At 40.4% G+C, this 19,745-nt stretch overlaps 1 protein-coding gene across 1 annotated transcript; it reads left to right on the forward strand.

Moving 5' to 3' along the window:
- Positions 1 to 2,926: 2,926 nt before the first annotated feature.
- pou4f3 (POU class 4 homeobox 3) lies at positions 2,927 to 6,024 on the forward strand. Its single transcript, XM_063485627.1, has 2 exons — positions 2,927 to 3,156; positions 3,512 to 6,024. Exons 1-2 carry the CDS (start codon positions 3,034 to 3,036, stop codon positions 4,442 to 4,444), a joined length of 1,056 nt encoding a protein of 351 aa, XP_063341697.1. The 5' UTR covers positions 2,927 to 3,033; the 3' UTR covers positions 4,445 to 6,024.
- The last annotated feature ends 13,721 nt before the right edge of the window (positions 6,025 to 19,745 follow it).

Below are 19,745 nucleotides of genomic sequence, written 5' to 3' on the forward strand. Positions count from 1 at the left end.
CTTAGGTTTGCAAGAAATTGGATCTGAACAAACCACAAGATTTCTGGAAAAAGTGGAGTGTGTGCCCACAGTGCACAGCTCCACATTTAGCAAAAAATTAAGCACAACATATTAACAGCATACCAACTGTCTCTGCACTTTGCAGTCACTTCTCTGTATCCCAAAGTATTCTAGAGTAAAATGTGAAGCCATCTGCCCAACAGATAAAGCTTTGCACAAAAGCTGAGAAAAAAAAAAAGAAAAGAAGTGAGGTCCTGCAACGGCCCAGTCAAAGTCCAGATGTCAGCTCAACTGTACTGTCATGGATAAACAAATGACAACCCTCAATGAACTGAAGCAGCACTGTAAAGTAGAGTGGGCCAAAAATTCCTCCAAAATGACATGAGAAACCGAAATCATACGGAAAACGATTACTTCAAGTTATTAATTGCAAAAGTAGTTTGATTCTGACAGATAATTAACTGTGCGACCTCAGAGTAAAGTAATTCATTTAAGGAACAGTCAAGTTTGAGAAGCATCCTAATGACCATTAATTAAAGTAAGATGGGTCAGCGCCCCAGTCTCACTATGTGATAATGATAATGTAAATAAGTAGATGGGATTTTTTTTTCATGAATTTCCAGAACACATCAAAACAACTTTTGCATTTTTATTTTTGTAATATTACACAATGAAGGGTAATATTAAAAAGAAAATTTGTAAAGGAGATCGAGTTACATAAAAGTAGGGTCAAAGCTGATTTATGGCTTAATAATTACCCAATAAGACAAGCCGTTATGGTCATGGGCTCCACTTTGATACGTTCCCAAGCAAATCCCAACGCATCTGAGTGAAGACACCACAGAGCAGCTGCGACATATTAAAATATCACTGAATAATGCATGACCATTTCTTACTTTAGGAAGTCAAGTGAAAACACTCAGAATCTGTTTAGCTTAATGCAAGAACTTCCAGCTCGTCCCAGGGGAAAGGACTTGAAGGGCTTGACAGTTCAACATTCCTACCAGATTCCATTCTGACCTGGTTACTGGGAGGTGAAGGAACAAGCACTGGGAGAATTGACTGTGCTTGTGTATTTAATTATATCATCAAAAATAAGCTGCTGATTGGTAGCGCGCTTATTTATTTATTGTTTCTTTCCTGAAATTATTCATCACGGTGTGTAATGAAGGCTGTGACAGTATTTAGATCGTCTGGTGGAACTGAGCTCCAGATGTAGGCTGGCCAGATGGATGGGCGGTGCTGATGGCGTGGTGTGGGGACAGGTTGGAGAGGTTGTGCTGCAAATATGACAAAGCGCTCTATAAAACACGTCAGGGGCATCTTCAGAATATGAAGAGTGCAAAGATGACATAGCACAATGACCACTAAATTATGAATAGCCCCAGCAGTGTAACAGCAAGCAGGGGTTTCATGCTTTCTACAGACTAATGCGGAGATTCAGGTTCTTGTATCTGATTTTTATTCTCACGCTGATGAAAAATGATATCTTCTGGTGAGATCTCACGTGTTCACAACTCAGTTTAAATAACATGTTGGGTAACTAAAAGTATCCCACGAGCGATCAGACTCACATAAGTCAATCAGGGGTCAATCTCTTTAATGCATTTAAAAGGAAGAAACTTGGAGGGTGTTTTCTTCTGCTGAAAGTGAAAAGTTTCTCAAAAAGTCTGAGAGGCGTGCTTTGTGACATCACGCTTCAGCCAGAGGCCAATCCAGGTTGAAAAGGCGACTTGCAGAGCTATGTGGAAACTTGAAGCCTGTATTCACATACAGTTTGGATAGTCTGTCAATGATGCAGAAGATTATAGTTTAATTTTCGAAACTAAAAAATATTTAGTTTAATATTTTAGAGGCATACATGCAATGTAATACCAGAATATACAACAAATTATCGTTCAAAGGACGTTTATCTGCGTCTGAATTACGCCAGGAGAAGATCATTAAAGGTATCTCTATGAGTCTGTGTTGAGTTATTTGAACGCAACACTCGCAAATATGAGTTAAGGCCACATGCTCTTCGCAACCAAGTCTGAAAGTCAAAGTTTGACTGCAACAGGTTTGCCCGGATCGAGAAGTCCTTGGCTGTTTTAATCTGTGTAATGTATAAGAACCTGCCAGTGTGGTAATGGATGCCTGCCACGGTGGTGCTAAATTATTCACAGTCTGGGGAACCAGAGAGGCAGCAGGATCGGATAGACTAGGCTGTGTCATCGGGAGCCTCTGCCAACCTGGCTCCTCTTTCGGGCCGTCCAGGCCGGCTTCGTGAGTTTTATCCAGGCAGCCACATGAGAAGACCGTAAAACAGCCCGAGGACTGGCGTTCACAGTGGATGGGACAAAGCCAAGGCCGACCGGTCAACCAGCAGGCCTTAGATACAGTTTGGAGCACGCAGGACCAAATCCATCCGTAAAGTCATCCAAACATATCCATCCACGGTTTAATACACACTCAGTACTACTACTCAAAATGCTGCGCTGTCCTCGGTGCTGAAATTATTGAAACGGTCTTTATGCTGCATAATAATTGCTATAATACAGCCTGCTGTAAGCCTTTCACTCTGTTTGTCACCTATAACCTCATCGTTGGCAATGGTGGGGGGCTCGGGGGTATCCTGCATGAACTTAACACTGGATTTATAGAAATAACAGGCTGTAAGTGTCGGTGTGATAATACACATCTATATCTCAGGGGAAATGAAATTACACGACCCCAAATATCAAGGATGTCGTCAATAAACAGCCTTTTAATTAAAGAATTGTGGGGCTTTTTGGTTTTGCTCATTCTTAGACGCTTGCGCACAGAGTCCACGATTCTGCAACCTGTAAGTTGAGCAGAAGAGAGGGTGGGTGGGAGGAGGGAGACTGAAAGACGAGGAGGGGAGGGTGGAGGAAGCGGGAGAGCGGAATGCCGGGAGGCACTGCTGATGTTAACTGTTCAGTCTGGTGAAGGAGAGCAAAGGAGCCGTGTAGCTGTCCGTGCCCCGACTTTCATGTCAGGGGCCACACTGCTAGCGAGGTGCTTGCAGGGAGGATGATGATGACCATGAACGGCAAGCAGCACTTCTCCATGCACCCGGCTCTGCACGAGCCCAAATATCCCGGCCTGCACTCAGGCTCGGAGGGCATGCGCAGAGTCTGTCTGCCCGCCCCACAGGTACGTTCAGGTCAGGGTAGAATGACTGGAGTATACTGGGTGAGAGAAAGGGGGGAAATATCACACTGGAAATGTCTGTAAAGTTGATTTGACAGGACTTTGTTCTATCCGCTATCTCTCCCTCTCTCTTCTGTCTGTACACCCCCCCTCCCCCTCCCAACCCCATCCTCCCCATCTCATCCACATGTCTATTCAAGCAATGCTCTTGCTTTCATATTAATTTTTATGACCTGCGCTTTGAGGAGGGTTCTCTTCTCTCCTCGGCGCTGCTTGCCTTTGGAAAATGTTTTTTAGATCCTGAGAGCTGCCTGACAGAATTCCCCACTGACTCCAGTATGCGCACTCTTGCTTGCAGCTGCAGGGCAATATATTCGGAGGCTTTGATGAGAGCCTGCTGGCACGGGCAGAGGCTCTGGCGGCTGCTGACAGCATTGTCTCTCACGGCAAGAGTCACCCGTTCAAACCAGACGTGACTTACCATACCATGAGCAGTGTCCCCTGCACCTCAGCTTCATCTTCTTCCTCCACTACCGTGCCCATCTCCCACGTTCCTTCCACCATCGCCTCTCATCACCACCACCACCTCGGACAGACCCTGGAGGCCGGAGACCTCCTGGACCACCTCTCCACCAGCCTGGCTGTGACCGGGATGGGTGCCCCAGAGCCTCCAGGGATGACCACGCCGGCGCACCACCACCAGCACCCTCATCACCACCTGCAGACTATGGGGCAGCTGCACCAGGCGATGGCCACTATGGCCCACCCTCACTCCCTGTCCGTGCACGGCGGTATGGCTTGCGTCAACGACGTAGAGTCGGATCCCAGGGAGCTGGAAGCCTTTGCCGAGCGGTTCAAACAGAGGAGGATCAAACTCGGGGTGACCCAGGCGGACGTCGGGTCAGCTCTGGGGAACCTCAAGATCCCAGGAGTGGGGTCTTTGAGCCAGAGCACCATCTGCAGGTTCGAGTCCCTCACCTTGTCCCACAACAACATGATCGCGCTCAAGCCGGTTCTCCAGGCCTGGCTGGAGGAAGCCGAGGCTGCCTACCGGGAGAAAAGCAGCAAGCCGGACCTTTTCAACGGGAATGAGAGGAAAAGAAAGCGCACGTCCATCGCCGCGCCGGAGAAGCGCTCTTTGGAAGCGTACTTTGCCATTCAGCCCCGACCCTCCTCGGAAAAAATTGCGGCGATCGCCGAAAAACTGGACCTGAAAAAGAACGTGGTTCGAGTGTGGTTTTGCAACCAGCGGCAAAAACAGAAACGAATGAAATACTCTGCGGTGCACTGAGTTTCACAGATCATGAATAAAATAGCCTACTACATTTTTGATCGAGTGATTAATAATAGCCTAAGTAACCTAACTAACAGGGATTTTGCAACGTGTCTCATTTTGGATTGTTCCCAGAAAGACTTTTACTTCATCCCCCCTCCCCATTTCGTGTCACGCACTCTTCATTGTTGCACTTTTTCGATTTTGTTATTAATACGGGACTGATAAATGTGTTATAGATCTGTAAGGAGGATGACTTTGATGTTGTTTGTCTTGTATCTTGCACACTCTAAATGTGGATTTTTAGGAAATTCACCCTGACAATTTGTCACATTCAGGGATTATTAACTCACTTTTTATAAACCATTACTTGGAGTTCATGGAGGCTGAATTTATGGGCTGTTTAAATGTTAAACTGATGTTATCTGAAGAGACAGACAGAGTCTTCAGGAATTCGAGAAGAAAAGAAAAAATAAGATTTTGTAAGATAATTGGTTGAGACCTGAGTTTGTCCTCCACATCACTGGCTCATATATACTGAACTATATGTCGTTTTCACCGCTTTCTTTTTCACCTCTTTTCTTTTTGAAAACTTCAATGGAATGCGTCCTCAAACTTAAAGTGTTCACCTTTTTAAATCACTATTTTTCTTGTTATTTTTCTTTTTTGCGAACTAATCAGCTCTCTTCGTGAACTGTGTGAAGGTAATTTACGCACAAGCAACGACTCTTTCACAAGGTATATGACACTGTGAGTCTGGCTATCTTTAATTATTTAGAAATGAAAATGACACCGTCTTATATATATATATGAGGCACAGACGTGTGGCTTTGGCTGCTGCTATATTTTAATATTTTGATGTGAACGTGTTTTGGACCATTACAGGTGAGCTGTATATTTATCATATTGGTGAGATATATTCAGTATACAGGCCTCCATCACCTGATCTAAGTATTTATTTTTCCTCACTCTTGATTTCACTTGGAAAAAACATGTGTGAATTTTAAACTTAATAAATTATCGGTTATTTTTTAAAATCCCACTGGGGCGACTTTATTTCTGTGACTTATGAAACTGCATTCATTTTAATCTTGAAGTTACACCGCAAGAGCCGTTACCGTGACGAACAAATCGCAGGCCGAAATCCTCACCAATGGGCCATAACTTCATTGTAAACAGTTTGTTTTTATGGGACCTCGCCAGACTGTTTTATTTATAAATCCCCAGACCTCTGCTGGAATTAAATATGTATCGTCGTATATGATAGCCGACAAGGACCAAAGAAAGAGACGGGCCTCCGTTTCTACAGCGATTTTCACACCGCAGAGCGCTGACTGTGTGTGCCCTCTACACGCTACTTATCGCCCCTTTCTCTAATTAGCACGGTTTTAATTATGGATGCCCTCATGTCACCGTGCATGGGCTTTGAAATTATTAAGTAATGACGATGCAATATTAATTATATATTGGTATAAAACGAAGTAATGTGGAAGAGTTGGAAGTAGAAGCCTGACTGGGAACTCTGGGAACTCTAGGGAGACACTGGCTGCACCACAGTTTAACGCAGGAAAGATGGGAATGGTTTTTATGAATTTTTTTCTGTTTATCTAAGTAAGTATTTAATTTTATTTTTTGCTATTTACATATTTTGTGTAGTTTAAAAAAAACATTTTAATATTTTGATATAATTATTTGGGTGAAGCGCGGAATAGCCTATCGCACCCAGTTATTATTATTATTATTATTATTATTATTATTATTATTATTATTGTTGTTGTTGTTGTTGTTGTTGTCATATTTCTATATGGAAAATAGCCCAGTACTTTTAGAAATAGGCAGCACCAGTTTATTTTAGTTTTAACAATAGTATTATTAAATTAAACTAAAATAAAATACATTTGTTAATAGTTAAGGATCAATTTACAAATACACGGAAACGTTTTGGGGTTTGTTGATGAGAAGTGAATACTCACAGTGCAATTTACGGGGATCAAAAAGAATTTGAGATGGGGACGGTAAAATAAAATGCAAACTCTCACCCAGTTGACTTTTGACCTGTAAACGTTAATTTCATGTAATTAAATGTTATTTTATCGGCCTGTGTAAGAAAACATTTCACTTTAATTGTTATTAAAAATAGCCCATTAGCGTGAAACTCTTTTCAAGACCAGAGCCAAATTTCTCTCTAACGGCCGGCATGTTTGTGGCATAAAAATGAAGATAAAACAAGAGCTTGGCGGTGTGAATAATTGATTTTTGGAATACCAGTATTGATATCATAACGTCGTCCCTATGCGGTAAGTTGAGCTGAAGGCTTGTGAGTTAGCGACATGTGGCGACTGAGGGCACTTCAATTATTCAGCAGCAGCTGAAAGGTATATTGCGTTTTCTCGTGCAATAACAGAGACGTGATCAGGGGCAAATTCATGCGTCATCTGCAATATATATATATATATGTGTGTGTGTGTGTGTGTGTGTGTGTGTGTGTGTGTGTGTGTGTGTATGCAAACCGCAAATGACTCACAGCTAAAATAGTGACGGGTGAAGGACTTGAGACTAGTACTGATAATAATAATAATAATAATAATAATAATAATAAGAAGAAGAAGAAACAGGGCTAACACTGCGATAAAGGGAGCAGGGCTCTGTGAAGATATAGTGAAGATGTTTTCATGCTGGGATGACTATTTTCAGAGGTGGCTGTACTTAAGTAAAATTTTCAGGTTTTTGTATTTTACCTGTGTATTTATTTTTCTGACAGCTCTTTACTTTTACTCACTACATTTCTAAACAAATATATGTCCTTTTTACTGCTTACATATTCAAAACAGGCTCGTTCCTTTTGGTTTAACACATGTGAGTGGAGTTATTAGTTCACGTCACTGCGGGTCTTCAAACATCAAACTGATCTGAGCCTAAACAGTAACACATGACAGGCAGTCCCGTTTGTGTGTTAGTTAGCACGGAATGAAAGGTGCAAGGCCGTGTGCGTGTGCCATAGTTAAAGGGGTTACAGTTTGTTTTCGTTTTGTTTTTTGGCACCGGTCGCATTATCGCGATACTTCAGCATCTTCAGCACTTCAGCCCTACCGAAGAGGAGCCAGCATAAAGGGATTAACATTTTTTAAGCGGCAGGTCATTTCAAATCCAACGTTTATGTCAGCTTAACAAACATTAGTAGTTTGTCTCACAGTGTGTTGCTAGCTAAAGGTCCAGCGGCTGTATTTTACAGGGAGGGAAAAGAAAAAGAGCTAACTTCACTCAGAGATGGAGAAAGATAAGAAAGACAGGACAGGAGAGGAAGAGGAGAGGTTAGATTCAAAGGTAAGGACTGCACATTTAAAGCGTACATGTAAGTCCTCATGATTTTAAATCTGATGTTGGGTCTGTACACGTGACATTATGTTTTTTCATATTGTGAAACGTGCTGTAAAACAAATTGAGGCAGACTCCATGAAAATCATCTGCAGGTTAGTGCAGGATAAACAGGTTAGTTTGCTGTACTGTGATGGATTTAAAGTAAAGAACAGTGTGTGACTGGTGCACAGCTGCTGTGGTTTAATGTTCAGAGAAACGTTACTTTAAGCGCCTCAGAGATGAGTTTGAAGTTGATGATTAGATTCATTGACTGAATTCCACCTTCATACCAACTGTATACTGTCTAATATAAAGACAGCATATAGTACAGTTTACTGTCAGTGTAGAGGATGGAACTCAGCCAGGACAACTCATGAAACATCTGCTGACATCTGGTTGAATTCATCTGTGTAAATCCACAAAGAGCAGCAGGCCAGGTGATCACAGCCTGTACACTAAGAAAATAGAAATGATTATGAGCTGTGATTCTTTTTCCCAAACTGAGCCATTACAACTGATTTTTAGGCTTCCCCCACCTGCTGAATCCCACTTTAACCCCTGACTGTGCACATTTTCCTGTTTAGAGGCAAAGTCACCCTCTACAGTGTAGGGAACAGAAAATAGATATATATATTTTTTATTGTTTTTATTGTTTGTTTGTATTGTTTAAGTGAGTATATTTACAAGAATTAAAATTTAGACTCAAATAAAGTTTGTAATTCCATCTACTAATATAAATTAATTATTACATTAATATAATATAAATAGGTTCAGTTAGCTTTGCACAAAAACAGGTGGTAGAAACTTCAACTTTTACAAGAGTATTTTTTAACATTAGTATATGTACTTCTACTAAGTACAAACTGTCTGACTATTTTTGACAGAATGAGGATGAAAGCTCTGTTTAATTGCTCAAGAATAGGTGCACATATATGTATCTCCTCTCTCTTTGTCTCTCAGTTTGCTTTAAAATACGCACTCTCACAGGGTGGCTGTCATCCGTGGGAGCACACTAAGGGAATGTGAGGGGAGGGTAAAGCCAAGACACCCCAAACTCAATAATTCATCCCATGCCAGTAGCAACAAATGAGAATGTGACCAGAGCGAGGGAAGACAGCTACCTCTGGGCTCTCTATTAGTCACCTTCTATTATCATCAGAAGCCAAACCGCTGCTACACACACACACAAATATACACACACCTGTGTGCAGCACAGACCTGGATACACATGCTCACAGGCACACAATGAGATTGTGTTACACTCTAGAAACTTGAAGCCAAGATGATGCATGAATGTCTTTTAAAGGTACAGCAGGTGATGCTCTCTGCAGTTTCTGTCGCTTTTTCCATGGTTGGATGTGTGAATCCACATTCTTTCTGTTTCGCTAATGCTACATTCTTTCAAATAACTCGTTGCATTAGTGCAGTTCTAAAGTCCTTTTGTAATTTAATTGTTTATTTACAGAGTAAGAAAAATCTACAGATTTTATAGTATAATAGAATAAAGTCCCTTTATTGTTATAAAGCAAATTAAAGTATTTGCATTTCTGCAGTACTGTGCAAAGGTTTTTTGGCACTTCAGATTTAGATTCTTATTCATTCCATTAGGGACACAACTGACAGTCATGTAGAACTGCAGTATTTTTAGCAACAACAATAAGAGTCCTGCAACAGATGTAATGTCCTCCACAGAGACCCTATCTCAACATTATGGAGTCAGTCTGAAATCACATAAAGAGACAAGACACTGAAGTGATGTAAATCCACAGACACGTGGCACTCATGTTGTGTGTGTGTGTGTGTTTACTGTACTTCATATAAAAATAATAGATAAATAAACAGAAAATAAATCATTAATAATGGGGATAATCTTTTAATTCCACTGCCTGATGTGAGAGTGCTGGCTTTATTTTCTCTTTTTTGAGAATGTTTTGTACTGCTGGTCAGGCAGTTTGTAAAAATGGCTGACAGGTTTCCAAAATAACAGAATAATAATATTAATGGAGACAAAGTTAGAGAGGGTAGGTTGAAACTAAAATAAACTTGCTTATAGCACTTCCTGTAATTATAGTAGTTTCTTGCTCCAAAGGAACTCAAATCAGTAATTTGACTTGAAAATACAAATATTCTGAAGCATCAGTAAACTGTCATTGCTTCCACAGAGAAAATTAGAAATGTAGGATAGAAAAACATTTAGACTCTAACACCCTGTGCTTGAGGCCAATCGTATGCAGATACGATTCAGTTGTGGAAACATGTCTGAATAGTCTGTGTAGAAATGGCAACACTGGAGGCTGCAGGCGAGAGATCCTTCCTTCCTGATAACAGATGAGAAGCAATTAAAAAAAAAAAGAAATAGCAAAAATTAAAAAACATTTCTAGCAATTTCATTTCTTTCACAGAAGAGCACATTCGTGTTCCAGCTCCAAAAATATAAATAGAAATGTGAAATTGAAAGGCTGAAGTAAGGGTGTATATTAGAGGCACTCACAGAAACTCACTTATATGCACTTGCTTAATTCATTCAGCGGGTCTGAAGAACAGTATTATATACCCCATTCATTATTCAAATCCTCTCCATTATCAAAGTGCCCAGAGAAATAAAACTAACTCAGCCAGAAATAATTCACTGTGGCGTGATTTTTTTTCTCTACAAAGCACTTAGCTGGTCAGAAGATGAGCTACACACAAACCCAGATTAGAGTGTAAGAACGCATAATCACAATAAGGTCTTCTGAACATAATCAAACTCCATAACTCCACTCACATGTGGCTGTAGTGTGGCAAGACAAAGGAAAGGAAAGGGGAGAAAAGGACTTGTGGGAGGCATAAGTTAAGAAACAGAATAAGGAAAGAGAAGATGGAGGAACAAATGACAGAACATACTCAGAGAAAATGAAATTAGGATAAAATGAATGGTTGCAAGAGGAAAATAAGGTAGGAAGAAAAAAATGGAATCAGCAGAGAGAGTAAAGGAAGGTGGGCAATGTACAAATGAAAAAGGAATGTAAAGAGAAATAATGTAAAGTGAAAGTGAGGAAGAGCAAGAGTGAAAAGTCAGGAACGAGCAAAAATATGAGAGAAGGAAGGAAAAAATCCCTAATGGCTGACATGTCTGTTACCCTGACTGTCTGGATTTAGTTCTTTTCATTTCAAGGTTGATCACGTCAAGGTAAGCGCGTCCCTGCCGGCCACGGACAGTTTGACACTAAACACCTGTGACAGCAGGAGCACCAAGAGAGTCCACTATGAACAGGAGGACGGGAGGCGGGGCATGAGGAGCGTATACCAGCCAGCAGAGGAGAGTACTGTAAATGCAAAAATAAAGCTAGGGGGAAGCTATAGTATGTGACTGACCTAGAGCTATAAAAAAGAAGAAATGAGTAGAAGCATGCACTACATTATCTATTTATTTAATTAATGATGCAGCTAATTAATATTCCTCAGATGTACCCCCTCTCAAATGCTGCAAAAGTGTGTTTTAAAGTTTATAACTGTGAAACCAAAATGAATCATTTGCAGTGTATGAATAATAATCATGCCACAATTAAAGTATACATGCCATAGATAGATAGAGAAGTGAAAAGCAGCTCAGAGTTGACATGCTCCATTATCCACATATTGTGTATTAACAGAGGGCACATGGGAAACTAACAATGGCAGTGCCACTGCCGATGTACTGTCTTCTCTCTGTTTCTCACCACAGGGCTGTGCCTTTGAAGACAGACATGAAAACTGAGCCAGGCCACTGCGGGGCCCCTGAAGGAGGTCCCCTAGCAGATGCAGCCACCCGCCCTCCCCCTGTCTGCTCCCACCGGCCCCAGGCCCTGAAGACAGCCCCGAGGCTAATCGACCAGGAACACAATAAAGAAGCAGCAGAGGCAGACAGTGCTGAGCATGTATGTCTGTGTGTGTACAGATGAAGGGGAAGAACATAAAACGACATCCATCAAGCCCCTCTAAAGACAAGTAATGATCCAGAATCAGCACGGTTGTCGCACATTTAAAGAGTTTTATGTTTACACGAGCCTGGTCAATGAACAAAGAAGTCCTATTGTTCTCTATGAAACAGAGAGGATTCTTTGAATGACAGCATGGTATCTCCTACATCCCAGATCTGCCAGGAAAAAAGCCGTTTTGTATCGTAGCAGAATAACAGGTTATGTTGCCTTAGGCTAAATCAAGCTTATTTGCATGCCTGCAATGATTCCCACGTGGAGTTTTTAATTTGTAGTCCTGATAATGTTTTCTTTAACCCAAACTAATAATAGTCAATAGGCTTAAAAATCTTATTTTATCCTTTGATGACTATATAATAGCAGTATCACGGATTGCTTAAAAATATGGAATTTCCAATATTTCTGAATCTTTTTTATTGTGATTTTTACAGTATGAAATATATAATAAAGATTTATGTAAAGCTTCTACAGAAACATGATAAATCTGGAGAGAGAGTAAGTAAATAGATAAGCCATTAATAAAGATGAATAGTCTTAAGACTAATAACCAGATTGTACCACAGTTGGTTAAAAAAGGCAATATATTGGAAAAAAGAGAAATATCTAGACATTTAATTAGTTTTTCCAATTTAAGGCATTTTTCATGAGATAATATGAAAACAAACCATAAAACTAATGGCCACATACAAACCTCAGCTCTGTGGCTATATATGTTTTAAGTTTATTTGGTTAGTTTGTTTGTAGTACCCGAATCTAACATAAAATATAGAACACATTACACAATGAATGTTGAAGGGAATTAATGCAAAAGAAATCAAACACATTCAAAAATATTTTTAAAGCTTGCTCTAACATATACAGTCAGGTCCATAAATATTGGGACATCGACACAATTCTAACATTTTTGGCTCTATACACAACCACAATGGATTCCAAATGAAACGAACAAGATGTGCTTTAACTGCAGACTGCCAGCTTTTATTTGAGGGTATTTACATCCAAATCAGGTGAACAGTATAGGAATTATGACAGTTTGTATATGTGCCTCCCACTTCTTAAGGGACCAAAAGTAATGGGACAATTGGCTTCTCAGCTGTTCCATGGCCAGGTGTGTGTTATTCCCTCATTACCCCAATTACAATGAACAAATAAAAGGTCCAGAGTTCATTTCAAATGTGCTGTTTGCTTTTTGAACCTGTTGCTGTCAACTGCCAGGATGAGATCCAAAGAGCTGTCACTACCAGTGAAGCAAGCCATCATTAGGCTGAAAAAAACAAAACAAACCCATCAGAGAGATTGCAAAAACATCAGGCGTGGCCAAAACAACTGTTTAGAACATTCCCAAAAAGAAGGAACGCACTGGTGAGCTCAGCAACACCAAAAAACTAGGAAGACCACGGGACACAACTGTGGTGGATGACCAAAGAATCCTTTCCCTGGTGAAGAAAACACCCTTCACAACAGTTGGCCAGATCAAGAACACTCTCTAGGAGGCAGGTGTATGTGTGTCAGAGTCAACAATCAAGAGAAGACTCCACCAGTGTGAATACAGAGGGTTCACCACAAGATGTAAACCTTTGGTGAGCCCCAAAAACAGGCAGGCCAGATTAGAGTTTGCCAAACGACATCTGAAAAAGCCGTCGCAGTTCTGGAACAACATCCTATGGACAGATGAGACCAACATCAACTTGTACCACAGTGATGGGAAGAGAAGAGTATGGAGAAGGAAAGGAACTGCTCATGATCCTAAGTATACCACCTCATCAGTGAAGCATTGTGGTGGAAGTGTCATGGCGTGGGCATGTATGGCTGCCAGTGGAACTGGTTCTCTTGTATTTATTGATGATGTGACTGCTGACAAAAGCAGCACAATGAATTCTGAAGTGTTTCGGGCAATATTATCTGCTCATATTCAGACAAATGCTTCAAAACTCATTGGACGGCGCTTCACAGTGCAGGTGGACAACAACCCAAAGCATACTGCAAAAGCAACCAAAGAGTTTTTGAAGGGAAAGAAGTGGACTGTTTTGCAATGGCCAAGTCAATCACCTGACCTGAATCCGATTGAGCATGTATTTCACTTGCTGAAGACAAAACTGAAGGGAAAATGCCCCAAGAACAAGCAGGAACTGAAGACTGTTGCAGTAGAGGCCTGGCAGAGCATCACCAGGGATGAAACCCGGCGTCTGGTGATGTCTATGTGTTCCAGACTTCAGGCTGTGATTGACTGTAAAGGATTTGCAACCAAGTATTAAAAAATGAATGTTTGATTTATGGTTCTTATTCTGTCCCATTACTTTTGGTCCCTCAAGAAGTGGGAGGCACATTTGCAAACGTTGTAATTCCTACACCGTTCACCTGATTTGGATGTAAATACCCTCAAATAAAAGCTGACACTCTGCAGTTAAAGCATGTCTTGTTCGTTTCATTTGGAATCCATTGTGGTGGTGTATAGAGCCAAAAATGTTAGAATTGTGTCGATGTCCCAATATTTATGGACCTGACTGTATACATACATGTACATACACATGTTTAAAAAATAGCACTAATATTAAACAATCTATACAGACAATTATATAACTCATAAAGCAAATCCTGGTTATTTAATACTTACGAATCAACACCTCTTGAATGTGGATCTGATGTTTACAGTGGATAAAATATACTAATTTCCTACTCAAGTTCTGCATCTCACATGGATTTGAAACTTTACCTTTTGGTCTAGGGGCAGTCTAGATATAAAAAAATCCACTACTTTACAAAAACATTTAACGTAAAAGAGAATAAATCACCGACAGAATTTTCCAGAGTGCAGTGGAGTGAATTTAGCCTTTTCTTGCTTTACATAAATACTTAAACTGGGCTCCTCTTGACCTGCAAGAACATGAAATAATATTTAAATAATATAATGCTTTCAAAATTTAGTAATTTTAAGTATATAATAGTGAGAGATTAAAAAAAGTCAACTTCTGACACCAACATACTGTGTCACATTAAAATGGTAAAATACTGTAGAAAGGATTGCATTCTAGGCAGCATTTTCTGTTTCTAGTAAAATACTAAAGTACACCCATAATGTTTTTTTTTCTTGTTTTTTGCTTTATAATGGAAAGCAGTAATTTAACTGGTTTCTCACAGCACTTTGTCAAACATTTTTTTGTTATTTATGTAACATGGCGATTGCTGGACTTGTGCTTATGCGTCTTTTACTTAATCAAAAATGGTATTTATTCCACTAAAGGTTAGTTGGGTTAGTTTATATCTTATAAGAAAGTTATCACGCAGTGTATTGCATTAGTTTATTCTCTTTACACAATGTTAAATGAATATTAGAGCTGATCTGTCCTTCAAGAAAAAAATGGGTTACACACAGTTTTGGGAATATTTCAACAGTTCTATAAAAAGCACTGTGGAAAAGAAGAGTCTCTTTATAATTAAGTAATGAGGGAGCCATGGTTCAGTAGCGCACATACACACAGCTGAACGCCACAAAGAGACCCAACCACCACCAACGGCAAGCCTCCCCATAGCTCTCACATTGCATCAAGTCACTGAGTGATGGGTACATTGTGTAAGGCAAGAGGGAAAAGAGTGGTGAAACGTGTTTCTTTCAGAGAGGGTACCAGCATTTGCACAAATGTATTTCTGGGGTGCCCCGATTAGTTGAGTGCATTCTACTAAAAAAGAGGGTTCTTTAGAAGTTCTGTGGGCTGAATGATTTACAGAATCATTAATATTTGAGCAATCATTTGAACTTCTAAACGCTTCTGCAACGCTTCTTCAAGACCCATCACGGCTAGTGCACACAAATAAATGACATGTAGACTCATTATAGTTCCTCCTATTAAAAAAGTAAATAATTAAAAAATGTAGTTTCACATTTTAAAGTGCAGTTGAAAGTTGTCTTGGTCTTATTTTGAATTAGCAACTCTAGAATTTTTAGGTACACTGCTGTGACTGTGAGTTCGGCAGCTTCAACCAGCTGCTTTGGGAGGGGCAGCCAATCAGAAGAAAGTCTGCTTCAAGGGAGCCATTTCAGACAGTGGATGACCTCAGGGTCTGCACAATGTTCTGGTATGAGGGAATCCTGCAAAATTACTCTGATAGAGAACAAGAATTAGACCAAAACCAAGAACTGCTGAAAATGAAATTAATATGTTCCCTTAAAAGGACAGAATGAGAAAAGATGGCATGCCAAAAGTTCAGCACTATGAAAATACAACCAGAAGCCATCAGAAAATGGGTACACTGTGGTCATCAGAAGGATAGACATGATCAGCAACAGTACTAAGGCTTTTACAGTTTAATGATGCTCAGTAGGTACAAAGGAACCCAAAGTGTGCCAAGAAGATATCAATTATCATTGTGCCATCACCACCACCACCACTAGCTTAGACTGCTGATACAATGTAGGATGGGTCCATGCTTTTATGTTATTTATGTCAAATTCTGAACCTGCCCGTGTAAATGTTGTAGCAGAAATAAAGTCATCAGACCACACAACATTTTTGAAACTTTCCAGTCTCTAACTTTGGTGACACTGTGTGACTTGTAGCCTCAGTTTCCTTTCCTTGGGTGTCAGGAGTGCGACCTGGTGTGGTCTGCTGCTTGTCGATTGTCAGGGAACAGCACCCCAACACAGGAAGCCTGGATTGGCCTTCTGCTAAAAAGAAAAATTAACATCTGATCCTATTGATCTTACCCAGTAGGCAGTGCAAAGCTGATGAAGCCTGATAAGTGAGCGGACTTGCCCAGCTCTAACTACCTCAAAGTCTAGACGTCTTCACTGCCTCCACTGATAATGTCTTGGTTAGATCATGTTTAATAAATTAGTTTATATTTAAGTGAACTTCTTGTTTGAACTCCCTTCCTGTCACCTACTTTAAGCCTTGGGGACTGCACATTGCCAGACTATAATATTGCACCTGTCCCAGTTGACATAAAGACAAACCCAGTAAAAAAAACAGAATGCTGTTTAAAATACGGCCTTTAATTTAAAATCAACCAGGAAAGAAAAAAATGACAAGAGGAAAGAAAAAAAAAACAGCGACGCTATCATGCTTTCAGCCTGGCCTTCAACTCACTGATATACTTGCTGTCCTCTTAACCATTACTTGAATCTCTGCTGAAAGGCAGTATAGTCACAGCGTGCTTAAATGGCAACTAGATCTTCTCAACATACTCTCTTTTCACACATCTTCTGAAATTATATCTGTCCTCACCCACAGGGACATCCAATCACATTATTAATATCTAATCACCCAATGTCCAGCCACACCTCAACATCCTCTCTTTATCCATCTGACCTTTCCACATACATGATTTAATACAGGATTTAAACTTAAATTGCAAAATCACGTCACTGCATTTCTTCCATATTTGTTATATTGGTTAAACTTAAATGTACTTATTCTTTTAAATATTTGATTATATTCTGGTAAGTATTAAGCATCATTTACTATCAGCAAAAATCACATATAAATTATGCTCAGTTTGCCATTTTTATTTATTTATTTTTTTACTTTTGATGCTGTGTGATGTCATGGTTATCTCAAGTACACAGCTCTGACCGTCAGTATTGCACTTCCACCCACCTGTAGTTCAAACCTTCTTTTAGGGATGGGCAGCCAATCAGAAGAATGTTGACTTAAAGGGAGTACAAATATTATGAAATGAAAAAGAAGGCTTGAACAAAGTATATAAAACAAAAAAACAAAACAAAACTGTGTATGAATGTTAATAGTTAACAGTCAAGAAAACATTTGTGCTTATAAGATGAGCCCTTACTTTAGTGAGAGTTTCATTGTATTGTTCAAATATATGTTTTAGATTGTCATGATAGACAGGATTTCCACTACAAGGACTGATCGCCACAGCCACAGCAGACACCAGCATAAACATCCTCATCTCTATAATTGTCGTTGGCTTGTTGGAAACCTTTGGAAAAAACAATTTCAAGAAACTGGCCATGAAGACCTTGTTTCTGTTGTGTTGCTCAGCTTGTAAGCTGTTGTGATGTCTTGGCTGAGAGCAGATTATTTGTACTTGCTTTGCCCATACCTTCATCACATTCACCAGTTTCAAAAAAATCCAAATGCAGACAGTAAAATAAAATGTGTAATTAATTTGTGATCAATGAATAGAAGCAATGTTTCTCCAAAGAACAACCTATAGACAGTAGAGAAGAAAAAGTGGTACTTTCAGAAGAAAGTTAATAACAGACACGTAATCCACAAACTAGTAATATACTACAGGCCGATCTCAAATCTCCCATTTTTAAGTAAGATCATTGAAAAAGCAGTTTCTCAACAGCTCAATTACTTCTTAACACAGAATAACTGCTATGATGCCTTCCAGTCAGGTTTTAGACAGAACCACAGCACTGAAACCGCTCTGACCAAAGTGTTTAATGACATATGTTTGAATACAGACAGTGGAAAAATGTCAGTCTTAGTTTTACTGGATCTCAGTGCAGCATTTGATACAGTTGACCACAACATATTACTCAAACGACTGGAGAACTGGGCAGGTCTTTCAGGAACTGTACTAAACTGGTTCAAAACATACTTAGAAAACAGGAAATACTTTGTATCAATAGGTAACTTCACATCTGAGCAGACAAGTATCACATGTGGAGTTCCCCAAGGTTCCATCTTGGGACCCCTTCTGTTTAACATCTACATGCTCCCACTGGCACAGATTATAAAGAACAACAAAATAAACTATCATAGCTACGCAGATGACACACAAATATATATCACAATGTCACCAGGAGACCGAGGCCCTGTACAGGCTCTTGGTAAATGCATTGAGGAAATTAATGACTGGTTGTGCCACAATTTTCTCCAGCTAAACAAAAACAAAACTGAAGTAATAGTCTTTGGTGCCAAAGAAAAACGATTACAGGTCACCAGAGAACTTCAATCTATACACCTAAAAACCACAAACCAGGCGAGAAATTTGGGTGTAGTGATGGATGCAGACCTAAACTTAGAAAAACACATTAAGAGGTAAGTGACGGAAGTGACGGACAAGGTAAGCGACTCATGTTGTAACTGACGTCAGACGCCGGAGATTTTGGCGGAAAATTAAGCAAATGGTAGTTTAGATTTGTACAAATTCCTTTAAGCTTCAGTATTACCAAATACACTTATCAATTGTCTTATAACTAACAATATTTGTCTTAATAATCTCCAACACCCTGGAGAACAACGGGGAGAGTTTAGAGGCTCTCCAAGATTACATTGATCAGTGCTTTCAGGATCTCGTGATGAAGAAGGCCCAGAGTGCATCTTCCCCGGCCAAATCTGAGACGCCATCGTCGAAAAGACTTCGCCCGGCAGATTCCCCCGGCACAACATCGCCAGCCGGCAAAGATATTGCCGACATACTGGAGTCAATCGACAAGCGATTGTCCAGCTTCGACGCAAGGCTGTCCTTGGTGGAGATTCTTCACCGGGAATTTAAATGCTTGCGAGAATCCCTGGAGTTCAGCCAGCAGCAGGTGGAAACGCTCGCTGCTGAAAATGCCACGCTAAGGGAGTCGGTGAAATGTCTCACAGAAAATGTTACCCAGCTCAATAGAGAAAATAAAAAAATAAAAGAAACAGTTATTGATCTACAAGCTCGTAGCATGCGTGATAACCTGGTATTTTCTGGTATTCCAGAAGCCGCTGGAGAGGACGCGGAGGCCACGGTAAAAAGCTTCATCAAAAACCACCTGAAGCTGCCGGAGGACACGGTGAAGAACATCGTCTTCGATAGGGTGCATCGCCTCGGCCCCATTCGGGCTACGGCCGGGAGACCACGTCCTATCGTGGCCAAATTCGGCCACTTCAAACAAAAGGAACATGTGAAAAGCCGCGGCAGGGAATTAAAAGGAACGGACTTCAGCGTGAACGACCAGTTCCCCAAAGAGATCCTGGAACGACGCAGGGTCCTCTTCCCAATCCGACGCGGCTTCATCCAGAAGGGCTCCCGCGCTGTCATCGCTGTGGACCGGC

Source organism: Pelmatolapia mariae, linkage group LG10_11, assembly GCF_036321145.2.
Source record: "Pelmatolapia mariae isolate MD_Pm_ZW linkage group LG10_11, Pm_UMD_F_2, whole genome shotgun sequence".
In the NCBI taxonomy this organism is placed as follows: Eukaryota; Metazoa; Chordata; class Actinopteri; order Cichliformes; family Cichlidae; genus Pelmatolapia; species Pelmatolapia mariae.

Coding starts and splice junctions, on each gene's coding strand:
- pou4f3 (XM_063485627.1), top strand. CDS start 3,034: ATGATGATGACCATGAACGGCAAGCAGCACTTCTCCATGCACCCGGCT. Junction 3,157..3,511: donor TCTGTCTGCCCGCCCCACAG/GTACGTTCAGGT, acceptor TCTTGCTTGCAG/CTGCAGGGCAATATATTCGG.